The 17377-nt window shown below is 43.5% G+C and overlaps 1 protein-coding gene across 1 annotated transcript in view; it reads left to right on the plus strand.

Annotated features, from left to right (window-relative positions):
- The window catches only part of ADGRV1 (adhesion G protein-coupled receptor V1), a 1865288-nt gene that overhangs the window by 922648 nt on the left and 925263 nt on the right, over positions 1 to 17377 (plus strand). Inside the window, exon 67 of the mRNA XM_086963519.1 lies at positions 12287 to 12488. Within this exon, the coding sequence (XP_086819645.1) occupies positions 12287 to 12488 (202 nt within the window). The remainder of the gene's footprint in view (positions 1 to 12286; positions 12489 to 17377) is intronic.

Consider the following 17377-nt stretch of genomic DNA (forward strand, 5'->3'; position numbering starts at 1 on the left):
GCATATGGCTAGGTTCAAACTGGGGTGGCATGGTGAGCAAAAACACAAGGATTCAACACAGATCTGTGATTGGGGGTGAATGTTTGACAGTGTTCAGCATACCCTTCCATCCCTAAGATAGAAGGGTATGCCCAGACGTGGGGCCTGTGCTCCCTATGCCACTGGATTCAAGCTAGACTGCCTGATGAAAGGTGATACACCAAACCCGGTCCCAGTATGTTTGCTTTCTGATCCAGGGAGGACGTGGCCTGGCAATTTTGACTGGACTTTTCCCGTGGGGAGCAGGTCAAGAGGTCAAGACTGATTTGCATATGGGTGGGTCCAAACTGGTCTGGCATGGTGAGCAAACAAACTATGGATTCAACCCAAATCTGTGACTGGGGGTAAATGTTTGACAATGTTCAGCATTCCATCCATCAAGTTTTTGTGTTGATATCTCCAAGGAAACACAGGCCAAGAAACTTGTCAGGACCTGCTTTGGAATTCTGAGAGCTTTAGGAAAATTGCTACACTGGCTACCACCCTCCTCTAGGAGAGTGGTTGTACAGGGACGGAGTAACTCCTGCCTAGACTATGGAAACTCCATTTATCTGAGAAGCCACAAGTCTGTGATAAAAAGGCTAAATTTTGTCGAGAATGCGGCAGCTTTAGATTCTTCTAAAAATTTCTAAACACCAGTCAGCTGCACCAGCTTTAGCAGCACTGCACTGGCATCCGGTGCAAAAAAGAATTCACTTTAAGGCACTGTACCTTGCCTATTCGGCTGTGCACTGGAGAGGCCCACTGCTCATACAGAGACTACTTAATCCTTACATTCCCAGGAGGTCTCTACCGTCTGTGGATCTAAGGCTGCTGACAGTTCCTAGGGATAACAAGACAAGTTGCAGGAGTCATTCCTTTGCTTACCGTGCCCCCAAACTTTGGAACGAACTTCCCTTTTCTCATCATAATGAAGCAATCTGATTCGAATTTTAGGAAACTCTTAAAAACTCATCTATTTTAGTCCTTTTTTTATTTACTTTTGAGTGCATCTAGCATACTGGCAGATGTGTTGTCTGTAAGACTGAGAGGCTCAGCTGGGTAATTATGCTCTATTCAAAAATGCCAGAATAGAATAGCATTGCTTACCCATGTGAGTACTGAAAAGCTACCACTGTTGTTGCATCACTAGGATGTAAACTTTGGGCGTCGATTCACACTTTTCGTTTGTAAATCCCCATTGACAACTAGACCTAAACACCCTTACAGCCAACCAGTGGAAACAAGGGAAAAGCTCAGCCATATGACAGGAAGTCACATCACACGAAGGGGACAGATCGTTCTACATTTTTAGAAACTGCAGCATTCTAATACATTTACCCAATGACTAAAATTATTAAAAATTAAACATCTAAGTTTAAAACCTCAACATTAAGATTGGGAACATTACAGGGGTAGCAGAGGATTCAACAGAGATCCATAGGCCCTGGAGTTTACACCTTTTGTTGGAGGACCAGTTGAGGCTCTTACAGGTAAGCACGGTGGGATGGAATAGGGGAAATAAAAAATAAATATATTGTATTCTGTCATCTGTCGACCGCCCCTCCGCCCACCACGCTTACCTGCAAGAGCCGCAACTGCAAAAAACTCGGCTCCAGACATTAACATCACCAAGACTAATACTGTGTTACTATACTACACTGCTACTCTGATGGCATGCCATTCCTGTGATGGAATTCATATTACTGTGCAGTACTATTACTCAGATGAATTCTTTGTTGCCTCTTATCTTCTCACAAAGCCTTCCCCCAGCATGATATAATCCAATTGTTAACCTCGATCGTAATAAAGCTCCCTCATAGCCACCGGCCTAGGTGTGTTCTAATAATAGACAAAAAAATAAATGCATCAGTAAATAAGTAAACGCTGTGAAGTTCAGGGCTAACGAGCAACATTACTCCCAATCTGGCTCTTCTCTTACATTTATCCGACCTACCTGTTCTTTCGGCCTCTTTGTTCGCCATATGAACAAAGAAACGTAATGGTTGACAGAAAAAGCCCACACTTTCATTGAATGTGCTCATTTCCCAACCTGCTCTTAGAGCAGCTAACCTATAGGAGCTCCAACCTCACCTCTTTTTTTCTAGTAGTATTATTATTAGCCTCTGTTAGAAATGGGGTTTCAGGTTGGTTAGGATATGCAGAGCCCACCACTCTAGTCAGGGCAAGGTAGTTACACAGTCTCAACAAAAAGACCTGATCTGCTCGGACAATCAATTCTAGAAACCTCTGAGTCACCAGTCACCATGTTCAACTTGAATACCTTACACTTTAACAGGTATGTACCACACAAAGATGAAAAAATGTGAGAAAAGCAAGGTAGCACCTCACGTGCGCACCGCCAGAGGAGCTTACTGGTTAATTATTACCAGGTAATAATTAACCAGTAAGCTCCTCTGGTGGTGCGCACGTGAGATGCTACCTTGCTTTTCTCACATTTTTTATTTTACATAATCCATTTTATAGTGTTTATAATACACATGTATTGAAATGATGACGCACATGAAACACCCATGTTTTCATTGTTAAGCAATACTTACTGAAAGCCTTTGATCTGATTGCAAAAACAAAATCACATATGTATATTTAAATAACAGCAATAATAAGTTCTTCCTTGATTTAAAGTAAATGGCAAGTTTGCAAAATATATTTCTTTCATATGATAATATACAAGTGATATGTTGGAATTTTTCTTGGAATCTGCTTTGCAATAAAACCCGGTTAATCCTACAACAAGCATTCTTTTGTAATCAAGCAAGCGGGGGTCCTTCTTGCAGGCTCATGGTTCTCCCCAAGTTAACAGGAGGGTGCCCACACCAGGGCAGCAAGGATGGGATGACCCGCACTGCTTACCTCTGCAAGAGTGGAGTTGTTGGCCAGCCACAAGAAGACTCTGGTCGGGCCTCGTGGGGCTGAGAAGGCGCAGAGTGAAGTCTCTCCTCTCTCGCTGCTTACTTCCTGGTACAAGGTCCCGCTTGGCCCCGCCCACAACCAGACTAGGCCATGCAACCCTTCACTCCTGCCTGGCCTCCGGTTTGGCCAGGTTGCAGGGCAACACCTGATGTTCCTGTGGCACTTGCTCAGCTGGCGAACAGCCACGCTTCTAGAATCCACAGGCCCTTGGGCCCAAACCCGCAGAGCTCCACATGCGCTTTATGGCAGAATGAGCCCTTGCATCTGGCTCCAAAACATGGGGTAGGCTCCCGCCCTTACTTCGGAAACCGCGGTGTCTTCTGCCACACTTAGAGAGAGTGAGCCCACGTCTCGGGCTCTGGCAATAATTTCAGCCCCCACCATTCACTTCAGGTTAAAATCTTCTGCAAGGCTCAGCCCTCCCCACACACTTATCAGGGAGTAGAGCCACCCAAATGCTCCTCCTGTCGGGGAAGTGAAAGTGGCCCAATTAGTTGGCAGGAGACAGTGGTCTACAGACCCTGTATAGCGCTACACACACTCTCTGGAGCAACTGGGTGGGAAAACACAGAGCGCACCACGTGCTGAGTTCAAAAACACTACGGGCAGAACAGGGCATAGGCAGGCCAGCACACTGGGTCACTCAGCAGAGTGGCTGTCCTTTCAGCCACCCTGCAGGCAGTAGGCCAGCCCCAAATGGCGATTCCTCCTGGCACACAGCAGTCCACGCCATGTCTTCTTCCCCTACATGGGGCCTCAGCCCCTTTACCAGGCACAGCCCTATTCAGGTGCAGGTGCAACTACTGGAGTCACAGACGACAAATCTGTGCATTTCTTTAAAGTTCCCTATTGTGATCTCCATAGGCTCGGTTACTGGGGTCCTAATTAACTGATTAGAAACACCCACCACTTGGATTGCTTCTCCCGAGAGGGGTAGGTTTGGGACATCTGCTGTTCTCACAGTAGAACGGGTAGCACCAGTGTCCAACAGAAAGGTGACGTCATTTCCTTCAACCTTTCCTTCAATGTATGGCCCTGACTGGTCTGCCGGCAAGGAGGCGCCAAGCACGCACTCCTCGTCCTCCCCCCTCAGGCACCGTCAGTAAGGTTCATCACAGAGAAAGGTATCATTCAACAGGAATTGCGAAGTTGCTGCATTTCTAACCTCCCTTCCTTCACAAACCTCTGCTTCCTCACTCTGTTGTGCTCTATTCCTATAGTTTGGCCTAGGTGCACGAGGCAATTGTTGCTGCTTTACCTGTTGCTGAGTCTTGCGTGGCCCCTCTTCCTGCACCTGTGGATTCAAATCATTATTGGGCACGTTACCATTCTGTATCGCTGGACACTCGTCTCTCCAGTGCCCTATCTGTCCGCACCCGTGACAGGGGAACTTCTTTTTAGCTTCCTCTCGGCTCATTTTGCCTCTGGGCTTCCCTCCACCCCCAGGGCTTTGATTCTGGGTATTATTATTCATTTTACTTAACTGCTTTTCTTGTTGCTCTGCTAGTTTCACTTGTGCCCACATGACCTTTTCTTTTAATGCTTTCCGTTTATTCTCCATCTCATCTTCACAATACTTGGCGTATTTCAGGACCTCATCTATAGGTTTTGCTTGCCAACAGATTTTATTGTCTTTAATCCACTGTGAAATTTCAGGTATTAACCCTAACACGAATCGATAAATGAAATGGGTCGTGTCCTTCATCTCAATAGTATCTATTCCACTGTACGTTTTGAACACCTGTAACAGTCGTTCATAGTATGAATGTACAGTTTCATCACGATTTTGGGTAGTTCTATCGATACGGGTCCAATCAGTTTCTTTAGCAGGCACTTTCCCTTTTAAATACAGTATTACTTGGTCATACTTTCTCATCATCTCCGCTGAGGGGGCTCCTGTCCTAGTGTCTTTGGCATACTCCCCACTGGGCCAATCAACAGCAATTTTGCATTCTGGCCACAAATCTACGGGAACTACAATGTCAAAGAACCCATCTAGATCTTTCAGGAGACATTTTTGTACCTTAATAAACCTCTTAACCTGCCTGTACCATTCTACAGGTTTTTCTCGTAATTTTGGGAAATCATTTGTGAATGACACAATATCCTGTCGGGACCATGTAACATGTACATATTTCCCACCTGGCACTTCTCTCATGGGATACAATGTTTCAGCCTTGTCAGTTTCTTTTAGGACATATTCAGAGGACACATGTCTGGACCTACTGTCTTCCTTTTTCTTCGCCCACCTCGTTTTCCATTTTTCGAGGTCTCCCCATTTCTGTAACAGGTTCAGCAATTCTCTTATCTGCACCTTCTTTCCTGACACGTTCATGTTTTCTAAGTCTTTGTCAGAAAATTCTGCTCTGTATGGTTTCTGCAATACCTTGGATCTGCTGACATCTATTCCCATATTAGCCGCGGTGTCCATCAGTTTCTTATGGAACACTCTGGTATTTCTGGTAATACTTCTACAGATGAACAGTAGCTCTTCCTCACTAAGAGTGTTCAGCCTGTCTAATCCCACATTTCCAGCCATCAGTTCTTCCAATTCTATTCTTAGTTTGTAAATATTTAATGGTTTTGGCTGAGGATTTACCTTTTCTAATTCTCGGGTCCATCGATCTATTTCTTCCGGAGTCACTACCGTGGCACTTCGAGTACCTGAAGCTGTTTCTACCAGGACTTCTCTTGCACTAGTCTGAGTGTTCTTCCTTGGTGCACTACCTTCCGGTTCCCTTATGGGCAAATCCATTAGGGAAATTACAGATTCACATTCACTTGTCTGGTCATCAACTATTAAGGGCTCTTTTCTTGGCGGCACTACAGCTGGAGTAATAACTGGAGTCTTTGGACTAGCTTGTCTATCCCCATAAAGAGGAACAACTGGGCCAATGGTTACTGGAATTGTGAAGGCTTTGGGACTTGAATTCGACTGGGATATTTTCTGAATGAGTTCACTTCTCTGCTTAGCTAAGGCTTCTCTTTCTCGATCCTGTAAAACCTTTTCCATAGAGGTTTCATGTACTACTTGTGGAATTAAAGGTGGGTAAATATTCGGGGCAGTTGAAATGGTCGTACTTGGTCCCTCACCACAGGACGGTCTATAACATGGAACAGTTGTATCGGGCATGCTAAATCCCTCTTTACTACTAGGCCTATAACCTGAACCTGCTGTATCAGTTGCACTGGTCCTTATATTACTGGGAGGCCTAAAGAATGGATTTTTGAGCTCAAGGACCTAGACTCCTCATCATATGGAGGTGGATTTTTCATTAATAAATCCTCCAAATATTCATCTTCCGAATCACATGCAGGCATTAAGTGTCGTGTTTTCTCTGTCCTTTTCCCTCCCATGGGTTCATCTGTGCCTCGTACTGGAAATAGTCCTTCTACCATCATATTCTGTCTCCATTGTTTCAATTTTTTCTCCCGGGTCTCCCTCTGATTTTTCGGATAAAATTTCGCTAACCCTTTATCCATTCTGGGTCTGTCTCTCTCAAAGGCCTCAATCTCCCATTCCTCTAGGGCCTCATATTGTGTCAATCTTGGTCTGGGGTGTAAATCATTCATTAGGGTCCTCAAATTAAACACAATTCTACCATTAAAGGTACCATCTAAAGGAAAAGCTAAAACTCTGTCATCTTTAGTATATTCCACCCAATTTTCCAACCATACACAGGTATGATACCCTTTGTCAAACATCATAAACGATGCAGGAGTATTCGGTGGTGGAATGATTACACCTTCTCTAGTTTTTATGGGCTTGTCTTTCTTGAAATAATTCTTGACCTTGTCTGCGAAAGTCATTTTTCTCTTGCTCCCCTACATTCCGTCTAATCTTCGACCTTTCCACTGATCTTTCGCAAACCCTAAGTACCTAGGATCAGGTCCAGTCTCGGGATTAGGCGAATACCACATATACCTCGTAAAACCTAACTCGGGCTTAAAGTACGTACTTTTGTTTACAAATTTTCTTCCAATGTTAGCGCGTCTTTTAAATTTCAACAACCAATCAACACTGTGATTGCAAACAACTTCAACCAATGGGTCCGCGGTCTCACGCTCCGGCACTCACCCCTCCTTTACAATACCAGCTCCGTTACACACCCGCTGTTTCGACCAATACCAGCGTGGCACAGAGTGACGTCAGCACAGCTCAGCGACGGACTCCCTCCTTTACAAGGTAACGGAAACTTGATTTCTTTCTTATAGTGCAAGTGCTCTATTTAGTTTACAACGTATAACATTCACCACTGTACTCGAGTGTCTAGAAAGAAAGATTTGTTTCACTGCAAGTAAACTTCTTCTGTCTACTTTTCATACACTACGGATAGACCCTCCTGCCTACCCTTCACACAAGCATTAGAGAACCTACTACTTCTTTGACTCATCCACTCTTTCCGGGATATATACCAGTCCAAAGTTTCACTAGCGAACTCCTTTGCTATCACTCAAGCTCTGACGAACCTACTACTCCTTCCTCGTGTGACCCTTACTAGGTAATATCACAACTAAAGTTTCAATAGCGAACTCGTTGCTATCATTTATTCAACTATTCATGCAGAAACCCTAATTAGCGCTTCCAGTTCTACCTAACCATGCACTAATTTTCCTCGAGCCACTGACCTCACTGCAAAGTGGATTCTTCTCACCACCCGCTATTCTGCCCCCGGGGATTCCAGACAACATATAAGAATCACTAACAAGTGGTTAATACATTTTAAAAATCACATAGCATCTTTTTATCACAACCTAAAAAAACAAAAACATTTCATAGCATTTCAAAACAATATTTTTACAGCTGATCGATCGATTCTTCAAAGAAATATTTTTAGCAGCACATTTAATTTTTCACGGTTTATCAACAAATAACCTATCTACCTATCTCAACAAGTCCTAGCCATCCTCTGCTACCAGAAAATTACTGATAGAGCGCGCAGGTCACCCGACTAACTTTGTTACCAAATATGCACACTTGGGCCCATAAAATATTTTCATTACACTTTAATCAGGTAACCTACACCCTACTATCAGCAATTCGGTTCCTTTCTGTTTGTTCCCGTGTACCTGACTTACCAATCCTCGTCTCAGGTACCTAAGATCACATGTTTGTACTCTTTATAATAACCACAAACGCAAGAAGTTTCAAAAACCTTTATCTAGTTATCGTTTTCTTCAGTTTCCATGAGCCACAAGTTAACACAAATCAAACTGTCTATCACTAAGATTAAGAAGATAGTATAACAATGAATTAAAGTAAGAAACATTTAGAATTCGAAAAATAAAGGGAAGGGGAAAATAAGGAACACGCTATTCTTAGATCAGCAAAACTTTCACAACTTCACTAAAGGCGGGTAAGGAAAAAAGGGAACATACTAGCCAAAACAGACTTTTGATTATCACTAACAGTCTATAAGAAACAAAACTTTAATTTGATTCGTGCAGATGTTCTTATTCACTAAAGGGAGGGTAAGAATGGAACAAGCTATATATGCATGTGATTCAGAATTTGACTAAAGGTAGGGAGAGAATGGAACATGCTAATACACCCGTTTGCACGAAAATCTTATTGTACAGAAAAACAGGGTAAAGGACAATAGGCAATTTGCTTTATTCGGGAAAAGGAAAGAAGTTTAAGAAAGACAATCACCCACGCAATTCTATATATTTACCTAGGATAGAATGAAGACCAACCCTGGCCACCGGTCGGTTGTGAAAGGACCCGCAAGGATTTAGGCTGCCAGTAGGCGAGCAGGTACAGCTCATGGACAGTCAGGACAGGATAACCTCAGGATTTGGATCGGGACTGGGCTCACCAAAGGGTACGACCAACACCTGCAGCTTCGGATGCAACACCTGCGCTACCCCCTCTCTGCAAGGAATCTGCCAATAACCCCGATTGGGTTCTCGAATCTCCCAGCAAAGTGCTTCGCCATCACTTAAGGTTTCCCAAACTCCAACTGAGTCTGGGGAAATTACGGACAAAGTGCTCCGCAGCTCTCTGTATCAATCACCTATAGAGTTCGTTGGGTCAGTGACAGGTCAGCTATTCGGACAAGTCGGACAATTTCTCTAGCTAAACCTAGGCAAATTAAACTGTTTTCGGGACAATGTACCACCCACAAATGTTGTGAATGTGTGAAAGGTTCCCTAATTTCTGATTGGGCAAGGTTGGAGGTTAGGTCATGGTACCTCCTAATTTTTGTACTTTCTCAGGCTTAATATTCAGTTTCGAACCCACCCCTTACATTCCAGTTCCCATGACAAGAGAGGTTTTAGCAGACAATGGGGTATACTGTAAAACTATACAAATGTAGCAAATACAGGTAAAAGTCAGCTTCTTCAGCTAGGTCGGAGTGCAGGTTCCCAGGAGCATCTTGGCTTCGGCTGCCAGCTGGCTGGGTTCCACTGCTGCATGACTTTCTTTTTCCCCCCCATCACATGACTGGTTCTATTCGGGCTTCAAGATGGAGTAGCAGCGCTTCCAAGGCCCTCCCTCCCCCGAAGATGGTACATGAAAAGTAAGCCAAAACAATTTAGAAACACAGAAAAAATGAAAACACTGTATACCATGAATGGCTATACTACATCACTTACTTTATAATAACTATAGCATTAGAAGTTAAGCAGAACAAACGGCTTTGCAAAAGTAGCAGTGCAAGCACGGAGCATGTGAAAAACAAAGCGGCCCTTTTTAGCAATACTGCGCATGAGCAACAAGTTCCCTCCAGAACTGCGAGTGCGTCACATCACGTGGGTATGACCGACGCATGCGCAGACTAGAATCCCGCAAAGCAGCGACCATATTAGAAGCAAGCGTTATTACTTTTAGTAAACACATAGGCAAGCGTCTCTGGGACACCCCTGTGTAGTGTAAAAGTGCAATATTAGTAAGACAAACATGTTTAATTAACTTATTAATGTTATTTGAGGTTCTTGATACAAGCAAGTCGCGTCACATGCGAATACTTGCTCCATCACTCTCACCAATCCAAAAGCAGACGAGGCCGATTCAGGGGCAAGGGAAAACTCCTCCTGCTACCCTAAACTCAGTCAAGGTCTATTCAGCCTTGCGCTGCTTCACCCAGGCAGGGCAGGACACACCTCAACCCCTGCAAGTACAGGCTGGAGTAAATGCACATCCCCTCTCCCCTGTCAGTCAGAACCAGGCGGTCAATACACATCCTGGCAGGCACAAAGACACATAGCACACAAAAACGCCCACTTCTAAAAGTGACATTTCTAAAATAGTAATAATACATCTTCTTTCACCAATAAGTAGGATTTGTCACTACTATTCCAAACATACGACACACATGGTCGGCCACCCCTGAAGCACATATTAGGGAATCCCCAATGCAAACCTATGAGAGGGCAGCCTCACAGCAGTGAGAAACCAAATAGGCTGTTTGTCACTACCAGGACATACCACACGGTTAAGGCACATGTATTACCTTTTACCTACACTGCACCCTGTCCAGAGGGCTAGTTAGGGCCTACCTTAGGGGTGGCTGATATGTAGTAAAAGGAGAGTTGCAGACGTGGCAGCAGTAAACTGCGTGAGCAGGTCCTGTTGTGGCAGAGACCTGAGACAGGTTTGAAAGGCTACTTCGGTGGGTGGCACAAGCAGCGCTGCAAGCCCACCAGCAGCATTTAATTTACTGGCCCTGGGTATATGGGATACCTCTGTACAAGTGACTGAGAGGTAAATTAAATATACCAAACAGGTGTATATCAATCTTACCAAGTTTACAATAGAGAGCACATGCACTTTAGCACTGATCAGCAGTGATAGCGTGCCCAGAGTCATAAAACCACCAACAACAGGTCAGATAAAATACAGGAGGAAGGCAAAAAGTTCTGGGATGACTCTGCAAAAAGGGCCAAGTCCAACAGCCTCTCCTTGTCCCAGACAAATGGATTAATTAGATTCTTTAAGTTTTGAAAAAAATGTTTATTTGAAGATACATAATAAAATAATGTCCATACAGATAAAGAAGTCATACATGGTCAAAAAGATATACATATTCATAACCAAATAAGAAAAATAGAGCAAAATTATAACACTATTTCAATAGGAAATATAATGCGATTACGAAAAAGACAGAAGAGAAAAGAATAAAAAGAACAGAGGAAAGGGATGAAGGAAAGCAAGAGGATAGAAATATGTACATTAGGCTTGAAGTATAATGAGAGTTATGGATATATTATAACAAAAATAATGAAAAACAGATCTTCTTAAAAACTGTTATCTAAGTGAAGATGTAGAACATGGTATTCCTTACAGCGGGGAACATCCTTTACAATGCGGATTTTACTCAGCAAGGCTTTCACAACGCGTCTGTTACAACGCAAGTCGTAACCACGACTTGCGCTGGAGGGCGCTAGAGGATTAAGAATAGTATATTTACTATTCCAACACCTTCCCTAGTGTCCACGGGGACTGGTGGTAGAAAAGTAAATTATACTATTCTCAATCCGCGCCCCCAATACAAGTCGTGGTAACGACTTGCGTTGTAAGGGACGCGTTGTTAAAGCACGCGTTGTTATGGTACGCGTCGTAACGTCGTACATCCCCTTACAGCTATACTTAGCACATGAACGTGTCAGTTTTAATCTATATTGAGTTCACAGGGGTTGGGAACCTCTTCCAGTGGTGGTTGGAGGAAATGGAGAGCTGAGCAGATTTAGTGTGAAATCATAGAGTATGTTTTAGCACCTTCACAGAGCTCCATTTTTCCCATTTTCCTCCAAACATTGTCTGGACATTGCAGTTACCTTGACAATATATCCCACTATTTACTTTAATCAAAGCATGGTACTAGGTCTTGTACCCTGCTTCAGTTTTGGGGGATTCCTTTCTATTCTCTATATGGAGGGCTGTTCTCTGAGTCAACAGCAGTTTTATTGCACTCACACTCCAACCTGTTCCTTCAAAGGTTCCCAACTGCAAGGCATCTTAGGAAGTCTCTTAAACCTTTGAACCAATCCAGGTCTTTAGCGGTAATACACTGATGCTTTACTTTTTTAGATCCTCTGAGATGTAAGTATTCCTGCATTTCTTTAAAAAACACAACTCTACACTACCATCTGTTATCGCGATATTATGAAAACCTCTGGCAAACTACTCCTCTAAAACACAAATCACTTCATAGCTTCATTAGGTCAATGTATTTATCTGTTTAACAGCGTCATCTTAGTGGACTGTTTTCTTAAATTGTCTGGGAAGAAGTATGTTGAAGAAACAGTAATTTTCTATAAATGCCTCATGTTGATAATTCTCCTTCTTACTGTTACCTTACATTAACTTTTAGTTACTCTTTTTTTTCAGTGGAGGAGGATGCTGGAATGATTATGATTCCAGTATTGAGAAACCGTGGAACCTATGGATATGTGACTGCTGATTTTATATCCCGCAGCATATCTGCTCTTCCCAATGGAGTAGACTACAATTTAAGTAATGCCTCAGTCATCTTCCATCATGGCCAGAACCAAAGTTTCATTAATGTCTCGATCACGGATGATGAAGAAAGGTAACCATAGCCAATCTTTTCACACACAAATTGTACACATGAGCTTTTTTCTAAAATGCACCAGGCTCCTTTATTATTATTTAGTTCATAGAACTACAACGTAAGTTTATAGTGATAGATTAAAGAAATACTTGAAGATGACAAAGAAAAATGATGAAGTCACAAAATGGATTCTGGAGGTTTGTGAGTGTTTTCAAATGTTTTTTCAGTTTGGCGATATCCAAGGTCCTTAAAAAAAATCTTTAAACAGTACATACATGTAGACATACATAGTGGGGCTTTGGCCATTGGTCTTAACCTATTGGTCAGTTCCACTCACATTTTGCTTCCGCCTACCACATTATAAAGCATGTGAGGGGGCGTTAGCCTACTTCTGTCACAAGCTTTCAAAACTGTAAGTGACAGCATTTTGCTTCTGCACTTGTGCACATCCACCTAAAAACGAGTTTCCTTTACTTCTAAGGCTCGTAGTCCAATCTGTGTTCATTTTTGTTGTTGCCATTTTGGTGCCACTGATCTCCACTTTGCTCAGAATATTAGTTTCAGTGTAACATTTTTAAAAACAGAGGGGCATATTATCAAGGACAGGTGTTAAAATTATCGCTGTTTTATCGGCAGGAAAATGCAGATAAAACGGCGATAATGGGCTTGATAATACGCCCTTGTTAATTCCCATAGAAGCCCATGTTCTGATGTTAACATGGTCCTTGAGCATATGCCCCAGACTCCTTAAAATGAAGGATACTTTAATTTACAGGGAAGAACGCCTGCACTGCGTGCCTCTATACACAATAAACACCGCACCGCATCTTGCATTCAATTTTATGTATCTGTGTGCCTCGTACGGCAAATAGTGAAATTGTTTGCACCTAACTAAATACTAACACAGTACTTTGCTTTTCATGTCCTCTGTGACATAGCTGCTAGCATGGTAAAATATAAATGAAAGAGTTTTTCTTATAAATTAGAGGGGTTTTTTTCTCACTCCCAGCCAGGGACTTTTTCATACACGACCTTTACAGATGACAGTAAATAAAGTTTGAACCAGAAAACATTGTATTCTGATGTAGCGAGATCGGTGCATTTTCACTCTTGAAATATTGAATCTGCTCTTTTTTTATAACTTCGCTTGGTAAATTGAAGCCTTACAAATTGGTGTTCCGAGGAAGTCTCACCCAGCCTGTATGTGTCATGAGCAATATGCTGCACATCGCTGCCAAGTTTTCATATTGCTTATGTGTGACAATCCCTAAGGTTTCGGTATACTTATGAGTGACATTCTATTGCCAAATGTGTGACACTTACACTTTCTTGACAGTGTGACACTTAAAGTGACACTTTCTTGAGAGTAAAAAAAAAAAAGCAATGAGACGCATGGAAAGGGATAAATATAAAAAATGACACCCTTTTGAGCAAAGAGAAGGTATATAAATATCTTGAAATTGCTGGAAAGCCTCTGAAATGGGAGGTTAGCAGCACTTGCTTATAATGAAAACAAAGGGGCTTATTTACAAGCCCCTAACAATACTGGAGCATCCCTTTCTTTGATTCTTCGTTGGCGCTCAATGAAAGCCCATATTTACAAGGCTGTGCTAAGCCACGCAATGTGGCTTAACAAAGCCCTGTAAAAGTGGCCCTCTGAAATGCAGTTTTCTGTGGCAAAGGGGCGTGCAACAGGTGTTTCTGTGGTCGTTCAAGCAACAACCATGGCATTTTGACACTGCTCCAGATTTACAAGGATTAGTCAATCTGGAGCAGTGCCAAAAATGAAAGTCTTTCAAAAGAAGGTGTTAATGTGTTGCAATGAGGAGAAATGCTTTTGTTTCTTCTCGCGTTTTTGCTCCTTGTATGTGTGCTGCATTCTGCAGCACACATAGAAGGAACAAAACACCATTAATGGTTGTTTTGTGCAGGAAGGTGTCCCTTCCTGCACAAACACAATCATCTCTGCAATGCAGGCACCATTGCACCATGGTGCAAGGGTGCCTCCATTGGAGCTAGGGAGCTTTGTTAGCGCCAGCGCAGGGGTGAACACAAGAATGAGCCGTATTCTTGCTAATACAGCGAATCATGCATTTTGAAAATGACGCAGCTCAGCACAGCGAAATTGCTTGTGGCACTGCACCATTTTCAGGTAAATATGCCCCTAGATCTCTGCACATTTTGTAGCAGCCGAAGTTACAGTATGTGCAATACGATTTTAAAACAATGTGCATATTCACAGTGCTTTTACTTCCAGGTTGGGACCTCTTAGCACTAGATTACAGTAGTCACTATTCACCACCATACCAACAAAGAAAACATTCTGATTCTCTCTGGTTATACACAGCATCTGCAATGATTGCCTTCACCCATTGAGGTTTCGTAACATTAACATAAAAGAATGCCCTTCCCATGATCTGATCTCGCAGCATATGCTTAACAATACCAGGCCATCAATTCCAGTTCCTTTACACCGTTCAGAGCATGCTTTGTCTTGAGTTGCATGTTTCTTGGCCGGGCTGAGCAGGAGCAGCACTGACTGCAGCTGCAGGTGGCACTTCAAGGGTGTGTCTGAGTGGACTGATAGTCACAGACTGCATCTCCTCACTCACAATGTTTTCATTGTGGGTGACTGTCTGGCAGCCGCGGCGCTTCAGTTACTGTGTGGTTTTCTTAATTTATATTTAACCCCGGAAAAGAAAGTACCAGCCTAAGACCACAGCAACCATCTCTAAAACAAAAAATGAATCACTCTCCCGGTGCAATCTGGTTTCTGTGGGCTGAAGGGACAGTACACAGTAAGGAAGACCCCCATGCCAGTTGTAAATTGACTGGGCAGGTTACACCATAAATTGCTCTAGATCCACAATTTCCAGATTACATGGCCACCCCGATCTCACCAATAGAGTGCGAGGCGACGATGGTGGCAGAGGGTTTCAGCTATCTCGGGATATTTGTGACAACACACTTGTTCTACACCCATTACCTTCAGGCCCCCCCGACGTGACTCCGGAGTGATGTCCACCATTGGAGATCCCTGCCGCTCTCCTTATTAGGACATGCAACATTATTCAAACTGATGGCCCTCTCGCAATTTCTGTACACCTTACAAAACACGCCGTATGTGGTTCAACAGTCCTTCTTCCGAACTATAGATAGTGAGGCACGACCCATGGTCTGGGATGGGAAACCACCACGCATAGCTATGCAGAAGTTGGTGAGAGGGTGGCATGATGGTGGAATTGCAATACCAGGCATATTACTGGGGACCCCAACTGCCGGTCATCAACCAATGGGTAGACCGGGCTCACAATGAACTGGTCTATAGAATAAACATACTCCTTCTAGGCCCAGGGGGCTACACATGGGCACTATATACTAACCTCAGGGGCTGCAATCTCATGAGCCTAACTGAACACACCATAAGACTCTGCGATTTAGTACACATGAGGCTGGGATGGCATAATTGAGTGAACCAAGCTACACCACTCTGGGATACAGAAAGGCTGGGACAGTTAAGTAAATGCCGAGGATTCGACAAGTGGGACCTCATAGGAATCTCAAAAGTGGGAGATCTGTTGACTAGGGGAGGGGTTGTCCCCATTGCGGACCTACAGCAGGAATATAATCTGACCACCAATTAAACTTTCAGGTATCTACAGGTTAGGCATGGCTTAATAGTGGCTATACGGCCTGGGAGTACTCTCCCTGAAGCCTCCCCACTGGAGGACAGGCTCCTAACCGATCTCATGGACTGCCGAGTGATTTACCTGACCTATCAAAAACTAATCAATAACTTTCCCGACCCCCTCCGACGGCTCTGGGAGCATTGGCATGGGGACTTGGGAGAACTAGAGGACGAAGACTGGCAGGAAGCCCTTTCTTCTCCCAAAGAAGTGGCTATGTCCTCAAAGCACTGATTGATCCAACCCAGAATACTTCATGGATCCTACCTCTCCAGAGGTACATTGGTTAAAATGAGCAGGGAGGTTGATTTAACATGTCAGCGACTATGTGGGCAAGAGGGTAGCTTTTACCATATCCTAGGGGAATGTCCGGAGTAAACTGTATTGGGAGGCCGTCATGTGCACAATGATGGAAGTGTGTGGGATGGACCTTCAACCCACACCAAAATAGTGTCTCCTAAACATTTGAGAGGCGACAGATCTGAGTTGGAAAGATCATATATAGGTGACTTTGGGGATGACAATAGCAAAACGTAATGTGGCTGGACATTGGGGGGCAGAAATGACACAAACCCTCGAGGAGTGGGAGAAAGATATGGACTTGTGCATGATCGCTCCAAGGTCTGTATACGAAGGTAGGAGTTGTCCCAGGACATGGAACAGATTTGGGGTAAATGGAACACTTACAGGGGTGAACTCTGCATTGCCCCCTCTGTACAGCTCAGTGGAGTCACCATGGTAATGAATACTATTGATGATCACAAGAATGAGACTGAGGGGACGAATTGAGGTTAATACTGAACCATGTAAACTGTATTGGTTGCTCGGCTTGTATAAATGTATGGCTGCTATGGTGTAATAACTGCATTCCTATTGGCTGTATATTCAATAAAAAAATTAATTTGAGTGCCGTGGCAGAGCGTAACCAGCACCACTTGCAGGCTACTTTCATTCAGTAACATGTCTCAGGATATACACAGTATGAAGGTGCTATATAAATTGTAGTGAGGTAATGCGGACACCAGCACTAAAATGCGTTTTTCTAACCCCTGATGCATGGTACTTGGTAGGGCTGCTAAATAAAAGTGGCTCATCCGGGGGGAGGAGCTACGACACCAACCAAGATGGCCGCATAGTCTCCCGGCTCCGCTGACCTCCGTCCTACGCTCGCTTATCCTGTCGAATATCCTGACCTCCTGCCCCGGATTCGTGTGGGTGAAC

This window comes from Lissotriton vulgaris, chromosome 3_1 (genome assembly GCF_964263255.1).
Source record: "Lissotriton vulgaris chromosome 3_1, aLisVul1.2, whole genome shotgun sequence".
Lineage (NCBI taxonomy): Eukaryota > Metazoa > Chordata > Amphibia > Caudata > Salamandridae > Lissotriton > Lissotriton vulgaris.